Here is an 18751-nt window from a genome sequence, read left to right as displayed (position 1 = left end):
AACTTGAGGGGGAGCACTCGGTAGAGTGCAAAACCTCCGCCGCCAATACTGCTGGGTCACTCAAGTGAACCTTATATCTTATTCATTAAATATGACATCAACAGTGCTCACAGAGTTATAGTTCTTTTCTCCAACATTTTTTTTTTTTTTTTGGGGGGGGGGGGGGTTGGAAATCACTTTAAAAATGTAGAAATGCAAAAAAAAAAAAATTAAAATATTTTTCAAATAAAATCGAATTTTTTTTTTTTTTAAAGTTGCAAAATTTTCAGTTTTTTTTTCTCTAACAATTTTTATTTTTATTTTTTTGGTTGGAAATCACTTAAAACATGTAGAAATACAAAAACAAAAATTCAAATATTTTTTCAAATTGGCTGCCATAGCGGCCATTTAGATTTTGGACCAAGTCCAAAATCTAATGGCATGATATCTTGAACCATACCTAATCCCCCCACCAAGTTTCGTCGAAATCCGTCAAGGAGTTTTTCTGTAATACTGTTCACTAACAAACAAACAAACAGAAAGGGGTGAAAACAGTAACCACCGTCCATCTTCGATGGCGGAGGTTAACAAGAAAAAGAGCAATCAGAGATTGCAGACCCTCGTCAGGACTTCTTTAGTGTGGTGTTTGTGTACTGGTGTGTTACATAATTAATAAAAGACATAATGAGAACTGCCACTTTATAACTGCTTGCAATGATGACAGGGTACTAAGACATCCCACTTCATAGCAACCCTGCTTTGATTGGACACCTGACCCTGATCCATGACGTTTTTTTTTATTATCATTCATTGTTCAATTGAATTTAGAATGGGATTAAAATGAATTCAATTCAAATCAAATGGAAAACCAAGTACGTGCTTTCCTACATTGGAGTAATCAGAAGGAGCCCAAACAAGCAAAAAGCAAAGATGAAGTCATCAGGATGAACATTGACAGGATTCGCTTTTCAGTTGCTGCTCCTCTACCCCAAACCCATCCAGGCACAGCCAAGTGAGCCTTATTAAAAAAATTGAAAAAAGAACCCGTATCAAAAAATTAAATAATTCTGGCTGCCAGACCATGCATCTGATCAAATTGAAATTTAAAACACGAATTCCCCATCCCTACTAGATCATAAATCTGAAGTTTTTACGTCGATTGATTAAAACGTTCCATAGAAAACATTATTTAATATTTTATTGAATCCAATATGGCTGCCAAACCATGTGGCCTATCAATTATTTCATACCGATCTTGTACAACAAAGGCTTGGAGAACATTTGTGTGAAGTTTCCCGTCGATCTGTCCAGCCATTTTGGAGAATTTTTTTTATAGGTTTTGGGGCAAATCCAATATGGCTGCCAAGCCATGTGAACTATGTCATATGTGGGAATCTTTTGATCTTCATGGATAGGCGGTCATACGTGTAAAGTTTCACCTCGATCTGTTCAGCCACTTCAGAGGAGATTTTTAAAGGTTTTTTTTTTAACAATATGGCTGCCGAATCACATGACCGATGATGTCATAATAAAATTTCTGTGGAAATTTTATCCCTAGATGACCCTCAAAATTTTTCATACTGATCAGATGTAGTGTTGTACATATGCAATTATGATGTCATAATGAAGGCACCTATGATGTCATTAAAAAATCACATTTATTCCCCATGAGGAGTACTTGCCATGTGCCAAGTTTCAATTTTTTCCTTTGTGCAGATTCAGAGATCGAGGTCCAAAGTTTTTTTCCATTTTCCAACATGGCTGCCACACCAGTCACCACGTGACCTACGACGTCATTATCATTTCTGCATGACTTGTCGCACCGATGGTGAAAATTTCGTCCTAATCCGACAAGCGGTTGCAGAGAAAAACACGAAAGTTCTGGAGAGACAAACAAACAAAGACAGACAGACAGACAAACGAACAAAAACGGAATGCCCTCTCATTTGGTGAGGGTAACAAGTGGTTGTGGAGAAAAACACAAACGTTCTGTGTGGACAAACAAACAAATGAAAAAATCACTCAATGAGTGACACTTGGCGAATCAGAATGGCACTTGCTCGAGCGCATACCTTCGCCAAGCTGAACAGTTTAAAATTTTTATCCCACTGATAGATCGGTTCTGAATCTGGACTTCAACCAAAATTGAATCAGCTTGTTTTTGTCACCAAATCAATTCATCCACCTAGTTTTGTCATAACTCATCCACAAGTTTTTGAGATATCATGCTACACATACAAATTTTTGGTCCCATCTCTCAATGGAAAAGAATCACTTAAAAAATTCTCGGATCCGGATCCGGATTTTGATCTTTACCAAAATTTAATCAATTCGTCGTCGTCACACACCCAACTTGTCCACCATGTTCCATCGGAATCTGTCCACAACTTTTTTGAGATATGCAATATCGTTCCCCCCCCCCCCATCTCTCAATATTGAAGAATCCATTAAAAAATTTTTTATATAATTCTCGTATCTGGATCCGGATTCGTATAGCTACACCAAAATTGAATCTGTTTGTCCTTGTCACACACCCAACCTCTCCACCACATTTCGTGTGAATCCATACATAATCTTTGGAGATATCGTGCTGTATATCGTTTTTGGCCCCATCTCTCAATGGTGAAGAATCACTTGAAAAATTCTCAGATCCGGATCCGGATTCGGATCTTCAACACAATTAAGCATTACTGACCTTGGCCGGTCACCTACACACAAAAATTTCAGATTGATTGCTTGAAAACTGTGGCGAAAATCGTGTGACAGACAGACAGACAGACAGACAGACAAGCGGACCCAAACACAATACCCTCTCCTTCGGCGAGGGTAACAATGGGTTGTTTTCGATTTGTGCAGGTCATGTCCAACAATGTTGTAATATATATCAAAATGTTGTTGGTCATTTCTCACACTTCAATCATATTAAATTGGTACAGTTCAAATGAAACATGCATAGTTTTTCCAGCATAAGATTTGTGACACTGGAATAGCAGTTTGATTCAAATATCGGAATAACTGCCTTCAAGTGGACTTCAACCCTGGTGCAACCATAAACTTTATTTGCTCCACCATTTGGACTTCCATTTGTTTTTATCTGTTCTTTTCCTTTGTTTTTATCTGTTCTTTTCCTTTGTTTAAATCACGAGCTGTATGTATGGATTGAATATTGCCACAATGTCTTGTCACCCCTTGTAAAAATGTATGACATTGCCTTTGTGTGCAGTGTTAATTCGTTTTATTTTCCCTTTTTCAGATTGAGTGAATGTAACCATGTGAAGTGAGACTACCTTTTAATCATATCACCCCAAAATGCTCTAGAAAATGTCCCACATGTGGTGCAAAATTATTCTCTGTAATGATAATCAGGTCAGGTCAGTTCAGGTATGGGAGCATGCGCCGGAGCAGCGAGTCGCAGCGTCCACTTTCCGCCGATACTCCAGGGGCCTCTGTCTGGCCATCCCCCAGGCAGATGACTGGCCCTTCTCCATCTCCTTGAGATGCTGATTGGTCTCACTTTCAGCCATGATCTCTCTTGGGCAAGCCACATGTCAAAATTGACCTGCAAAACCAGATGCCGACTGGACATCTCAATGTCATAAGACATGACACGGCCATTTAATTTGAATGACGCGGTCATTACAATGATGGAGCCCAAACGGATCCACTGGACACTTAAGACTTGTACCATTTGGTGTAAAATGTGTAATAAGGTAAAAGTACTGCAAATGTATGTGGTATAACTTCTAGAACCCTTCAGTGTTGTCACCTCATATAACGAAAGGCAATGTCACAATTTTTTTTACAAGCGGTGACGTGACATTGTGGCCTCCCTGTAGTTAAACAGTATGGAAACAATAATGTTGCATTTTCATATACCGAGCTGTTGTATTATAGCAACGTGCAGATGATCAGAGCCTCACGTTAACAATGGAACATTGATCTTGTTTTTTTTGTAGAATCACAGCCCTTCTAGTTTCCTCCTTATACATGGCAGTGAAGATTGCTTCATTGGAGGCACAGATAAGCATTCTGAACGATGCAAATGGAATGCAGCAGATCCAAGGGTAAGTTTCTTCAAAAGAAACGTGATATATTAGACGTTTGTGAGAAAGAAATGACTATATTGGTATATAAAGATAGATTGTCACTGGGAATCAGGAAAGTGATGCAGAAGGGGAATAACCAGAGAGTTGGTGTCAAAGCCACCCAATGCTCGCCTGTTTATACATTTGTCGTTTTTAAAAGACTAGTCTAATAATATTTTTTATAAAGCATTGCAGTGAAGTCTGATCCAAATAATATTAAAGCAATATATGTATTTTTTTGTATATTGTAACCAGTAAAAAATAGTGTAGTAGATAAAAACATTAGAAAGGAAATAACTTGCACCAAAAACTTTAACATTTTCACGCTGACGCTCACGCTCATGCCAGGGGTGTCGCTATAGCTCTCTGTTCTTCGAACAGGCCAGCTAATAAAGTCTATATCCTGCACATTTCTACCAATGTGGAAGAGTAATCTGGGGCAATATGTCCCCTCACCCCATCCCCAGACAATATTGTCGGTCCTGGTTATATGTTAAGTATTCTGAACATCAACACCAGACGGCTGTCCTGCTGATGATTTAGCAGGAAATTTCAAATGAAAATGGTCAGTATACTGAAGAATAGGATGGAAGATTTATTTCTGCAGGAGAGCATCTTGCATCACCTATCCTAACGGGGTCCTTTCCCCCAACTTATTACATAATTCCTGAACTTGATTTTACTGCAGGTTTTTTTTTTTGTGGATACATAGTCAAGAATTGTGGAAGAACCAGAAAACGTAACAGATCAGATAGCAACATAACAAAAGGAACAGCAGGAGAAGATGGGCGGTGGGAGAAAATAAACGGAGATGGACAAACAAGGGATGCGGGTCACGGTGAGGGGTAGGGAAGAACACAAGTGGTGGACAAGATTGATGGATACAGAGCAAAATTTGGGGAGGGTACAGAGGGGTGGTTTAATGGGTGCAGCAAAGATGATGGTTTTGGATGGTGGGGGGGGGGGCGGTTGAGATAGTGATGAACAGTTATCTTGAAGACTTGGAGGGAAGAACGAGATTGAAGTGACTGAGGAAGTTGGTTCCATAAGCAGGGAAAAAGAGAGAAAGAAATGAGTGGAGGTGAACAGTGGTTCTGGATTTTGGCAGTTTCATGAGAGAGGTTTCTGGTGACCTCATGCATCCTGCAGATACCTCAGGAAGACAAAATATGGAGAGGGCAGGGGGTGCAAGTTCAGTAATAAGGTGGAAAAAGACAGAGACCACCAACCTGTCGGCAATGGTGACGTCATTGGCCCATAGACTCAGCTTCATTGCAAGATACTCCAATGACCTTGAAGGCCTTGCTTTCCAAGGCATCAACCTGAGCAAGGCATGAGGCAGGGGTGCCAGCCCAGAGGGGAGAGCAGTACTCCATCAAGCTGCAGATGAAAGTCTTGTAAGTGGATTGGAGCTCAGGTGTGCCAAGGAAGGACTTTGCACAATGAAGGAAGCCCAGTCGGCTTTGGAGGCCAATTTTGAAATGTGGCTTGCCTAAGATAGATCATGACTGAAAATGAGATCCAAGAGTTTGATTGCCTGAACTTATTTGAGAGGGTTGTTGAGAAAGTAGATGGAAAAGTTTGCAGTATGGTCCTTTCGGAGAAAGAGCATGAGTGTCTGGGATTCCTCAGGGTTAAAATACATAACCCAAGTGTTTGACCAGATTGCGATTTTATCAAGGTCTGGTGAGAGGAAAGAGACTGCTTGCTGCCTGTCTATAGGATGAAGTTGAGAGGGGGAGAAGCAGCAGCAAAGCCGGGAGGGTGAGTAATGGGGTGGGGGGATGGGAGGAGCAGGATGAGGTGGAAGCTGAGAATGGGTGGGACAATGGTGGAGCACATGGGTGATACTGACATGGAGGGGTCTGACACCATGAATGGACGTGAAAGGGAAATTGTTGTCGTGTGCACTCATCCTCTGAAAAATGGACACCTCAGGATTCCCAGACTGCCTAACATGTGACAGTTCACATGGGTGGGGTGATGAGAATGTTTTTGCTGGAAGACATGAAAAAGCATGTGGCTGTAAGTGAAAGAGGAGGCTGGACAGCAGGATACGGTTTGGGACAGAAAAATTGACGAACAAACACGAACAGCAAAACTGGGATAAACTAGAAGGGCACTCAACAGAGCGCATACCTCCGCCTTGTAATGCCTGATCCTTGAGAACATATCTGGTCCAATACATTTTTGAAATATCATGCGTAATATCGTTTTTGAGCCCGATCTCTCAATGGTGAAGAATCACTTTAAAAATTCTAGTAGTCGGATCGGAACTTTTAAGAAAATCTAATCAGTTTGTTCTTGTCACATACCACACCTGTTCACAAAATTTCATCCAGATCCGTCGACAACTTTTTGAGATATCCTGTACACAGACAAACAGACAGAAAGGGATGAAAACATAACCTCTTTCACCTTCGGTGGTGGAAGTAAAAATAAAACAGTAAAAACCAACGTATCTGATCTGGGCAACTCATAGTAGCTTCGCTGGATGAAGTGGTAGCATCAAGAGCAGACAAGCCGTCTATGTGCGCCGAACCCAAAACCGGAAAATTGCCCTCAAATACACACATATGCAAAAGACTCAATGATATTTGAATGGCTGAAGGTAACTTTACCGACAATGGAGTGGTGGACATGGGATGTAGGAATGAAGAGTGAGTGGGAGGGAGATAGATATTGAGATTATTTTGTTGATTCAAGACATGGTGGATGGAAAAGAGTGGTTTTGGATTGGGACAAGAAATCGATTTCACAGTGGAAAAAATATGTAGTTTCTGTTCTTGCATATGGCAGTTTGGCTACTGGGTAGCTATAATTTCTTGGAAGCATGGCTGTGCCAATGATGCTGTGCTCCTCAACCAGTACACTGGTACTCATTTCGCTGACCTCAGAAGGATAACAGGCTGAGTCAACCCCACCTGGTGTTTAATTCAGCAACCAACGGGGCTCAAACTCAAGACCCTAAGATCCTCAGCCAGTCACACCAGACATATATAGGTGAAAATGGTGAACAAAACAAACTTGTCAATACATGTTGAAATGAAGAAACCTCATGCCAGCCAGTAAAATGGAAACATCATTGGTTAAATGACGGATTATGCCAAAGAAACATTGTGACATTAAGTTGATCTAGAATTCCAAAAGTAGTTAACAAATGGTGAAAACTTTTTTACATTTTTCTCTTTATGAAGTCCGTTTGAAATGAACATCATGCAAAAGTGGAACAACTTTAAAAAATAAAAATAAAGCAGATCTATTATCAACAGAAGAGGCAATATTGAAAACGTTAAAAGCCTTTTCAACATCTCCCAAGAATGACAATTCAAAGAAAAGACACTGCCTTCATGGGATTCGTGGCAATTTATACTGAGGTATTCGAGGAAGAAACAAAATTAAAGTGTTCAAAAAAAAAATGAGAAATTAATGCTTCAGTCTCCTAGTCTAAAAAAAAATAAATAAGGAAAACAAAGTCCAAAGCCAGTTGGTCGATGGAATAGCTGAACTTCATAATTAATTTGTACATCACAGTGTTGAATCGCAGTGCTCAAGATGGTGGTGAGAGGCAAGTGACAGAGAGGAGGACAATATTGAAGGTGTGGGAAGGGTATTTCAAGGAGGTGTTGAACCAGGGAGGAAGCAACTTGGTGGAGATCATTCATACAGGACGACTTGCAGACAGCATTGAAAAGGAAGAAGTAGGGAAGAGCACCAGGCATTGATGGGATGTGTATTGAGATGATAATTTCAGTGGAAGAAGTTGGAGTCAGTTAGACAAAGAGGCTGGTGAACGTATGCATGAGAGAGGGTTGAATTCCGAAGGATTGGAGGAAAGGGTTAATTGTGCTGAAGGGGAAGGGAGATGTTTATGATTCAGGGAAGTACAGGGGGCATTATGCTCCTAAGTCATGTCATGACGATACTGGATGAGAGGATAAGGAATAGTGTGGAGATGGAGATCGGAGAAGAGCAGCAGGGATTTAGAGAGGCTAGAGAGACGACGGATGGGATGTTCATGCTGAAACAGCTGGTGGAGAAGAGGTTGGAGGGATTTGTGGACCTGGAGAAGGCCTATGACACTGTCCCAAGAGACATGGTGATGGCGACACTGAGTTCGATGGGAGTGCCGGAAGCACAAGTTAGGTTGGTGGAAGATGTACACAAGGGAATGAAGGGAAGAGTTTTGGTTGGTTCTGGGATATCTGAGCTCAGCGTGAACATCAGTTTGAAGCAGGGAAGCACTCTCAGTCAATTCATGTTAAACATGGCGATGGAACTGGTAAGCTTGAAGATACCTATGAGGGGTATTCTGGGTAGGATGTTGTATGCGGATGATCTGGCAGTTATGGGGGAGAGTAGATGGAAGATGCAGGAAGTACTGGGGGAGTGGAAGGAAGCTTTTGTGAAGCAGGGGCTGAAGATGAGTATGGAGAAGACTGAGGTGATGTGGATCAGGCAGCAGAGAAAATAAATGAATGTCCGGTAAGAGGGGAAAGAGATCAGAGATCAGGCAGGAAAATAGGTTTTAGCATCTGATGGGAACAGTGATCAGGATGTTAGCTCAAAGGATAGCAAGGAAATTGAAAGGGAAGGTTCTGATGTCCTGCGTAATGCCTTTACAGCCTGGAGATGGTGGCACTGACAACAAGAGACAACAATAAAGGCTGCAGAATTGCAAGAACAACTGGGTCAGGAGGATTGTGTGAGTGAAGAGGGTGGCTCGAAGGAGGATGGGAGGAGATTGGGGTGAAGATGAGCTTGATAGGGACATTGGTGAAATGCCGCCTGGGATAGGCTGGACACTTTGCAGATGGGGGAAGAGAGAAAGGCAAAGAGAACGGTTATATTGAGGGCGCAATGAGAGGAGGAAAAGAGATAGACCACAGTTGAGATGTGAGAATTGTGAGAGGTGGGATATCAGTAAAATGAGACTATAGGCCCTTACTTTCAGAAATCGATTATTGTGGTTCACTCCTTGACAGAGGATGAAATATTGTTTAAAGTGTAACTAATATATGCCTAATCATTCTTACTTATACCACTTTCAGAAGTTGCACGTTAGCCCACACTTCACACCCAAAATTTGTCGTATAATTTTTGGATCCATGAAAATTTATTTTGCTTGGCCACTCTTGATAGATGCTGTCGAAGAAATTCTCAATTCCTCCTGTACATTTGAGTCATTTATTAAACACAAAACATTAGCAAATACAAACAAATGCAAACATATCGATATGGAGAATTCAGAGGAATTCAATGAGCTCCACAGTCTTCTTCTGATCCTGCCGCACATAAAAAAAACTTTGAATTATTTTGAGTATTCAGTGAGACGAGTTCTGTTCATCTGCCAGAAATGCTGATGCCACAGCTGACATGTTGAGGGTTCAAGGGAGAGATCATTCACAGCTTTGTTGCAGCAGCCATCTGGAAGTCAGCATAATTTTGAAGGGATAAGGAATATTTATGACCTAAAGGTTGATAGGAGTTTTTATATAATATTCATTCATCAGAGAAGGTGAGGTCATCCAACGATGTTTTGATCATCATCAAGACTGCAGCCCTTTGGGTGCTGGAATGGATCACACATGGCTCCTTGGTCCAGAGGTCAGAAGGTCTGCCCGCATTGAAAAGGATGGGGAAAGATTTATAACCTGAAGCTGACAAGAGTATAAAAAGACATCTGGATATATCAATTTCAGCAAACATTCCATCGAAGCGAGAATGGTGCCTCCAACCAGACTTCCAGATGCCATATAATTGTTTATATATGAGAATCCCTTAATAAGTAGAATAAAATCAAATAATAGGTAATTTTATTGTACAGAATAATGATTAAAGATTATTTTGGAAGGCCAATTTGTTTTGGGGAGCAAGGGGCACTTCTACCAAGCACATTGATCGTCTTCCAGTACAAAAGAGATATAAGGTCATTTAAAATGCAACTATATATTGTTGTACTTCTCTAAAACTGCATGCCGTTAAGAGTTTAAGGCAATGGCACCCAACATACAGTGATCCCCAGGCAGTTATTTCGTTAGTCTTTGTGCAGTTAGACCTCCCCTCATGTCTCGTGGGTTAACGGGATGAAGTGTGTTGCGTGGGTCTAATAGCTAGGTCTATTAACTATATCTCTGTCTCCTATTCTGATTTCTAATCCAACCCTTTCCATTTAGTCATGGTACAAGCCAAGCAAGCAAGCACACATGCCATGCAAAATGCGATTGAATAGCAAACACACCACGATGCCTCCAGTGGCTTGGAACCACCACCACCAAACTCCCTCCAACAAGCACACTACACACTCTACAGCACGCGCATGGTGCACCATTATTTCATTCAAATCTGCGCACCAATTTCCAACGGCATTTCACCTTGCTTCACCCCTCACTCAACAAACTCCGGCACTTCGACCACCAACACCTCCCGCACACAGAAAAATATTCTCGCACCCTCTCATACCTCTGCATTGCTACAACACGCCACTAAACAGAGGCATGCTGCATGACTCGGGCTGTACTCAGACCACATGATGCGGTGACGAGCATTGGACGTTAATAGCACCAACTGCATCTCGCCGGGGATGCACTGGGTGAGCACGTGGGATTGATATGATCATCGTCCAGTTTCCAGAACACAGCAAGATGGGCGGCGAGAAGGATTCGTGGGAAGAGAGATCCAGGAGTTTGGTACGGGGCCCAGGTGTGCATTTTGGATCATGAGAGGGGGTCCGTGGGTGGCGGGTGTGCATTGCCATTCGGCATTCAGACTGCACTCGGAGCATGTTCAAGGCTGGGGTGTCGGCTCATACCTTATGTAGAGTCAGCTCTGGGCCGTGGTGAGCCGGATGGGCAAATGAAACCGTTTCTGGCTGCGAGAGCCTGGTAGGTCGTGGCAAGGGCCGCTCTGGCCCAATAGAGGAGCGGGATTCGGGTCACAGCCCGTCACCTTCAGGTCGTCACCCCACCCTTCGCTCGGGGCTTATAAAAGGGGGAGTGCGGAGCCATTTGCCATTTTATTTGCCTCTCTGCTTCGCCCTCTTCTTCTCTGCTCCTCTCGGCTCTACATTGGCTTCTCCTCGTTGCCTCTGCCTTTCACTGGCTCTTCACTCGTGGTTGGTGTGCAACTGAGATGCTCTTCTTCTTGAGGAACATTGCAGAGCGCACGTTGCCACAAGCCCCTGCAAAGTTACTAAGCCTGAGATAACGCACCAACTCTTGAAGTGGGAATGCTCAAGCAGAGCGTCCCATGGAGGTACATGCTACACCCACAGACCTATGCACGACTAGGTTATGGATATTTTGCCTCACGCATCTTCCCTCCTCTCTCTCTCTTTCCTCCCCTTTATCTTGTCCCTTTTGAACGCACTAAAGAGCATCCATTACTGACTCGCAATCCCATTTCCCTCTCGCACGAAACCACACCCCCCCCCATATTGCACTATACCACACCTCCCACCCCCACACCTTAGACACCAGTATTTCTCCCTCCTACCCTCCCTAAGTGTACTGGGTTGCGTTGGTCGGCCGACTGCGCCAGGTATTGCGAGGCAGTTTGTCCTCATCTGCTCTCTTTCTTTCTGGCTATCTAATCTTCCGTGTGTGTGTGTGTGTGTGTGTGTGTGTGTGTGTGTGTGTGTGTGTGTGTGATGGCACCTAGCATAAGTTAAGATTGTAGAAGTTCTAACAGGATAAGTCTGCTCTGTGTCTACTTTTGTAAATTGCTTGCCCTTTGTCACACCCCACAAATTCCTTGCTATTGTCTGCTGTACATACCAATAAACCCCATTCACTGTGTCACATACCTTTCCTCACTTGATTGTAAATAAATGATTGTATAGAAATGTTCCCAGCTCGTTTTCATGTTTTCCTTCATTGGTCCAGCATGGTTCATATTCTAGCTTAGCTGGGATGTTATTCCCCATCGATCTGTTTTTCTAGCCAGTATTTCCTTGGTAGTTACGCTCGGCTATATCTGATCCCGTAAAGTGATCCAGTTTAAACAAAACGTACCAAGGGCGTGTCCCCCGGTAATTAAACCATGTGACCTTTAGGTAAACGGTATCACATGGAGGACCCTAAGTCACGTGGTCGAGTTATTGGCGTTCACGGTCAATTAGCGACACACCACGTCACAAAGTTATTCATGTGCGACGGCCTGCGATTCCGTAGAGTTTGGTGGGAACCCGGGGTAGCTTCCCCCCTCGTGGTCTTGTCGCCCCCGACCCCGGGTCCGCAACAATATTATTAAAATAGATACATGTTCAAGCACATAAATGTAATAATCATGTTGTATTTGAGTAAATTTATAATGAAAGGGTTATAACAATACATTGTGCTATATACCAAAAAATCATTTAATTTTGCAAGTTAATTATCAATCAAGTTTAATTGGAAACATTTTAATTGTTGTTTTATTTTATTTCTATCACCCTCAAACCCAATATGCTATTTTTTGGAGAAATTTGCATTGACAATGCCAACACAAACATCCACAATGGCATTAAGGCGGTTCATGTACTGCATCGACTTGCTGTCCACACCACGTGAAAAATGACTTCTTGAAAGTCGTCTTCAACTCGTCCAACCCATCATTTCTTTCACCAATATCCTCAGGCTCACTGTCTACATCATTGTCATCATTGGTAATTGGTAGATCCTTATTCTCACATGTATGACATGAGCATAGTCCTGTGCACGGAATGCTTGAAGACATGCCTCCCCTATTTTGCACTTCGACTTCTAGCATGCACAGAATTAATGTTCAAGGATGCTTTTTTGAGCTGATTGCATCTGCATCCAGTCAATTCCCAGGGCATCAACGGCATCATTTATCAGCTTCCATCTGGCTGGCTGGTAACTTTTCCAGTAACTTTTCAAACTGACTTCTTTATCCTTCCCCTTTGTCATTACCTTGTTCCCTGCATCAGTGAATGATTTAAGCTTCATTTTCCTTCAAGTGCAGTTGAGGTCAGTCTCAATTCCCTGCAGTCGGTGCTTACAAAAGGTGACAAATGCATCATCTCCCTTCTGGTAAGCAGTCTTCAGGTCAAGGCAAACTTTAGGGGATGCTATGATGCCAGAAGACATGTGGATTTGATTTTCAGGGTCTTTGACTTCTTCCTGTATTTGGCGTCTTCCCAGTTTGTCCATAAGCATCGTTATGACCACCTTAATCCTCTCTGGAACTGCATGGCAAGTTTTTGCTCGAGCTGCAGTGATCATCACGAGTGGTGTTCCAGTCATGGTCTGCATCAAACATGTTCTTTTGAGTCCTTCCTTTTCTCTCAATCTTGATTTCTCCAAACATAGGGAACAACGAGCTTCAACTATCTTTGGACTGGCAGGGTGTGTTCAAATCCAGGCAGAAGAGCCGGTCCCAGAAAAAGAGAACTGGTGCTAAGGATTGGATACCTGTAAAATAATCAGATGTCACATTCATGGTCCGGCAGCAGAGGTCACGTTCATGTCAGGAGGTTGCAGCAGGTCAGATGGCCAGCTTCGGCCCTATCTTATCCTAACCTACCTGCCCCCATTAAATCATATATCTAATTTCTAACTCCTTCCCCTCTAAACCCTTTGATACTAATTTATCTCTCTTAGGCCCACTATCGCCTAGGAGAAAGATCGATGCACGTGTGATAAAAACGATGAGGTGGCGTGGCCCCACAAAGCTTGCTGACAGATTATCCCGATGGGGCCATTTACACAAAATCGCAAGCTATCAGAAGGCAGACACCAGTTTACATGGACCACATTGTGATCCTCCTTGGAGCTTTTCACACAGCCAGAACCACTTTTGCATGCATTGGCAAGAGATTTGGGGTATAGAGTCAGGGGTTGTTGCATCTGGATCGATGAATGGTGTGATAATTGGTCATCACACCGATGGGAGTATCCGTTGTCACAAACTCAAGAATAGTCATCTTTAACGTAGTGTCGACAGTCAGTAGATGCAGCCGATGCACCACCTTAACATTGGTGCCATGGTGCATGTTTGTATTGGCATAAATCAGGAGGGGGTCAACCAAAATTTTCATGTTCCATTCAACTTCTGAAAGTCTGATAAGTTAGAAATAATGATTAGGCATATATAGGTGAAAATTTAAACAATATTTCATCTTCTGCCAAGGATTGGGACCACAAGAATCATTTTCTGAAGGGATATGATGGGCAGGACCTATCTTCTTGTGGGGGGTATTTGGAGACATGAAGAGAGTTGGCTGAGGATAGAGGGAAGTGGAGGAGTATCATGGTCAAGACGGGGCAGAAGCTTGGTGCCATTGGACTTCATCCCCATATAAAGGGACGAGGAGGAGAAGAACTGTTGAATGCAATTGAAAGAGAAATGTATTAATTTTAAATCAAGTTATTAATTTTGTAATGTCATGATGCACAACATTAATTTTGAAGGCATGTGGTTCTTACTAGTGTAAAACTTCACTTTCAGACAAACCAACATAAACTCTGACTTCATCAGAGAACTTTCAACTAACCTGGCCAATCTGGAGAGTGTAAGTGATTAGATGAAAATAACCTTACTGTTCCCCTTATCATTTTTTAATCCTGTCCCCCTCCCTAACCAGTAAATAAAATAATTTGTTTGTGGATTTCTGCACCGTCATAATATCTAAAACAATTATTCATATCTTTACAGGTACAAAAGAGTTTAAAGATGCTTCTTGCAGAAACTACCAAAGCGAAGTCTTCCTAAAACAACGGGAAATGCTTCTGCTGGCCGGAGGCACAATCAATTGGCAAAAAGTGAAAATAACCCCCTCTTGGGATTTATTACAGGAAATATTATATAAATGTTTCTTTATATATTTTATAAGAGCACTTTTAAAATTCCATTTCTGTTCAAAGAAAATGGTGCACAAGCATGTAATATTGTGTCGTAAAGCAATGCAGTTGAAGTTATCAAGTTTCCTCAAACCGAATGAAGCAAGTCAGTGCTTTTAACAATGGAGAGACTTGGAGGGTACAGTGGCCTGCAAAAGTATTCACACCCCACACCCCCTCCAAAGTTTTCACATTTTGATGTCACCTGAGCTTATTTCATGATACTTTAAAATCAAACTTAATATATAGTCTTCTCAAACTACTCAATAGTAATAAAGCTAAAAAGTGGAGATAAAATATGAATGTTGTGTGTATATATATCTTCTTCTTCTTTCGGCTGCTCCCGTTAGGGGTCGCCACAGCAGATCATCCGTTATAATCCGCATAATGATTTGGCACGGGTTTTACGCCGGATGCCCTTCCTGACGCAACCCTGGTCGCCTCTTACGACACAGGGATATGGTATTATTTTTTATTTTAACCGGGGCATACACCGGGCCCAATACACTGGTACTCACGTCGCTGACCTTGGAAGGATGACAGGCTGAGTCAACCTCCTGGTGTGTATTGATTCAAGCGGCCAAAGGGGCTTGAACTCAGGGCCTTTTGGATCCCAAGCCGCTACCCTAACCACTACGCCAACAACAGGCTACATATATATATATATATATATATATATATATATATATATATATATATATATATACATACATACACACACACACACATATCAACAGAGAAAATCAGATGATTCTCATTTGAATAAGTATTCAATCCCTTTGCCTAATGAACCCTAAATCACTTCAGAAGCAAATTATTTGTTTGAAAGGTTAAAAAATAAGTGTAATAGGTTTCACCTTTTTGTAATCAGTGGTTTAAATTAAAAATTAATCTCCCCCACATATCGAGGGAGTTTTAAGGTGCAACTCATTTCGACAACCAACAAGGCAAACATGAAGACCGAGGAGCTTTCCAAAGAAGTCAGACATAAAGTGGTGGAGAAGCACCATTCAGGAGAGGGTTATAAGAAGATTTGAAAGTTACTCATTATCCCGTTGAGTACGGTGAAATCTATCATTAAGAAGTGGAAGAAATATCATACCACCCAGACTCCCCCAGATCAGGTCGTCCATCCAAACTCAGTGGCTGGGCAAGCAGGAAACTGGTTCAGGATGTCACTGTAAATCCCACAATGACTTTGAAAGATATACAAGGCTTGATGTTGGAGATGGTGGTCAGTGTTCATCAATCAACAATATTCCGTTCACTTCACAAAGCTGGCCTCCATGAACAGGGAGCAAGAAAGAAGACATTACTGAAAAAGACGCATCAAAAAGCTCGTACAGAGTTTGCGAAAAAGCATCTTAATGATACTGCAGGCTTGTGGAGAAACGTTTTGTGGTCAGACGAGACAAAAATTGAACTTTTTGGTTTATATTCAAACCATTACGTCTGGCACAGAACTAACACTGCACATCACCCAGTCAACACCATCCCCACTGTAAAGCATGGTGGTGGTAGCATCATGTTATGGGGTTGCTTATCAACAGCAGGGACTGGCAAGCTTGTCAGGATAGAAGGGACAATGGACGGTGCAAAGTACAGGAGAATCCTTGATGAAAACCTGCTCGAGTCAGCCATGAATCTGAAATTGGGTAGGAGATTCACATTTCAGCAGGACAATGACCTAAAGCACAAAGCTAAAGCCACACTGGAATGGCTGAATAAGAAGAAAATTCATGTTCTTGAGTGACCCAGTCAAAGTGCTGACTTAAACTCAATTGAACATTTATGACGAGACTTGATGATTGCGATCCATTGACAATCCCCATCAAACTTGGCAGAACTAGAGCAATTTTCACATGAAGAATGGGCAAAGATTTCACCATCTCACTGTGCAAATCTGGAAGAGATCTACCCAAAAAGACTCACAGCAGTTATTGCTGGAAAAGGTGTTTCCACCAAGTGCTGACCCAAGGGACTGAATACTTTTGCAACCAATGAATTTTGATTTGTACATGTTTTTTGCAGGTATTCCTGACATGTAACCTCCTTCAAACCATACCAGTGTTTCTTTGATCTCTTCGGTTATGAATAAAAAAGTTCATTTGAAAAATTATTTCTCCATAATTCGTAGTTCATCTAATATTGGTAGGAGGTGAATACTTTTGCAGGCCACTGTATGTGTCTCGGAAATCGCTTTCATTTAAAGTGGGTGCTATGTTGAAGTTGGTCACTCGGGAGCATAATATAAAAGTTTTATCGACATGTAGATGGACATACACACACACACACACACACACACACACACACACACACACACACACACACACACACACACACCTCCCATCTCTTCAGGAACGGGTGAGGCTAAAACGAAATCAGACTATAAAGAGGTCTTGAAAACCTTCCAAGAAGCGTCTTCCAAGCAAAATTTGTACTGCCATTCCTGACACCTCTACTACTATGGACATAAACCTCTACTGTGGCCATTATGATCATCAAATTGCCACTGGTGAAAGATAACAAGCAAAGGCTTTTATCCGAGTGGGTACAGGCATGTTAAGAAAGATGGCACACGAAGGAGGGCTTGTGGTAAGAAAGCATATGGGGTTCATTTGTGAAATAAATGCAGATTTGCTCACAAAATGATATATCTTAATTATGAGAAACGTTAAGGTATTTGTCATTGTAAGATGCTGCTTAATGGTTTGTTAAACTCAGCTCAATGCAGGCAAAGGAAAATTATCATCTTGAGTGAATCAATATACAAAATAACATACTTGTATTTCCTGACAAGTACAAACATTCTGTTTGTTGAGGAAGTTTATAATAAAACTTACAAGGTTGTTGCTTGTATACACTTCATGTTTAAGCACTGTATTGTGTATGTGTTGTAAAATGTTTTTTCTTTATGGGAATTTAGTTCCTGAAATATGTACTTCACAATATGGAAAAGCTGTGCATGCTTTATTTATTGAAAGTTATATGTTGCCGAATCAACATTAATAAAGCAAAGGACCAAAATCGAATATCTGCCCACCTTATCTTGAGAGGAGCTTAGTGGTTGGTTTAGTGGCTAAAGCAGTGCTCAATTGAGTTATTTGGTGTTTGTTCAATCCCCACAGGTGCTCATATTGAGGGGGTTCAACTCCTTTTTCTTTCTGCTATGTTACCTGAACATATTTCATGGGAAAGCTTAACGTTTTAGCACCAAACTGAAGGTAGGGGTACCCCAAGACAAAAAAACTAAAAAAAAAAAACTTCCATTTTCAATGTAAAAATTGGTGGTGATAGCACCTCGATGGCAGTCCATACTGGAGCATTAACTTGGAGATTTGCAACTGCTGAGACCAATTGGCAATTATAATACACATTTATTTGAGCACTGTAAGATACACCACAATGGAGCACACAATGGCACAAGATGTAAAGATGCCTATCATATCAGTAATTAAATCTTGACCCGGTGGTAACTGAGCAACCCGTAGCACAGCTTATTCCAAAGCTGTCAGAAGATGTATTTTCAATCGTAAAGAACATGTATATTCAAAACTGAAGGCATGACCAACTTGTATCAGCTTCATGCTCAATTGATCAGGTTCAGGTCTAATGTTGGACCTGAACCTAACCTATTGAGAATCTTATACAAGTTGGTGAGGCCTTGAGTTTTGATTGAGTTTGAGGTCTTTTGTATTGGCAATGAGGAAGTTATGAACGAGTATTTAACCTCATATTTGTAAAACAGACAAGTGTTGAGAAAATGCTTGATTTGGAATAAAGGCAGAACTGAAATAAAATCCACTTAACAATAAGAAATATTTAAACTTGTTTTCCTCAATTTTA

General features: G+C 41.5%; 1 protein-coding gene across 8 annotated transcripts in view; it reads left to right on the top strand.

Annotated features, from left to right (window-relative positions):
• Positions 1–18748, top strand: part of LOC147017044 (GRAM domain-containing protein 2B-like) — a 115839-nt gene extending 97091 nt beyond the window's left edge. For 7 of the 8 annotated variants that reach the window (XM_085846410.1, XM_085846418.1, XM_085846414.1 and 4 more), the window contains 3 exons: positions 3936–4043; positions 14514–14577; positions 14721–18748. In XM_085846410.1, the coding sequence (XP_085702536.1) occupies positions 3936–4043; positions 14514–14577; positions 14721–14777 (229 nt within the window). In that variant the 3' untranslated portion in view covers positions 14778–18748. The remainder of the gene's footprint in view (positions 1–3935; positions 4044–14513; positions 14578–14720) is intronic. The other variant, XM_085846413.1, reaches the window with a different exon arrangement.
• The last annotated feature ends 3 nt before the right edge of the window (positions 18749–18751 follow it).

This window comes from Eptatretus burgeri, chromosome 11 (genome assembly GCF_056783735.1).
Source record: "Eptatretus burgeri isolate ZD-2024b chromosome 11, Ebu_testis_v1, whole genome shotgun sequence".
Lineage (NCBI taxonomy): Eukaryota > Metazoa > Chordata > Myxini > Myxiniformes > Myxinidae > Eptatretus > Eptatretus burgeri.
The sequence above is the reverse complement of the archived record's forward strand: the minus strand, read 5'-3'. Positions and strand labels throughout refer to the sequence as shown.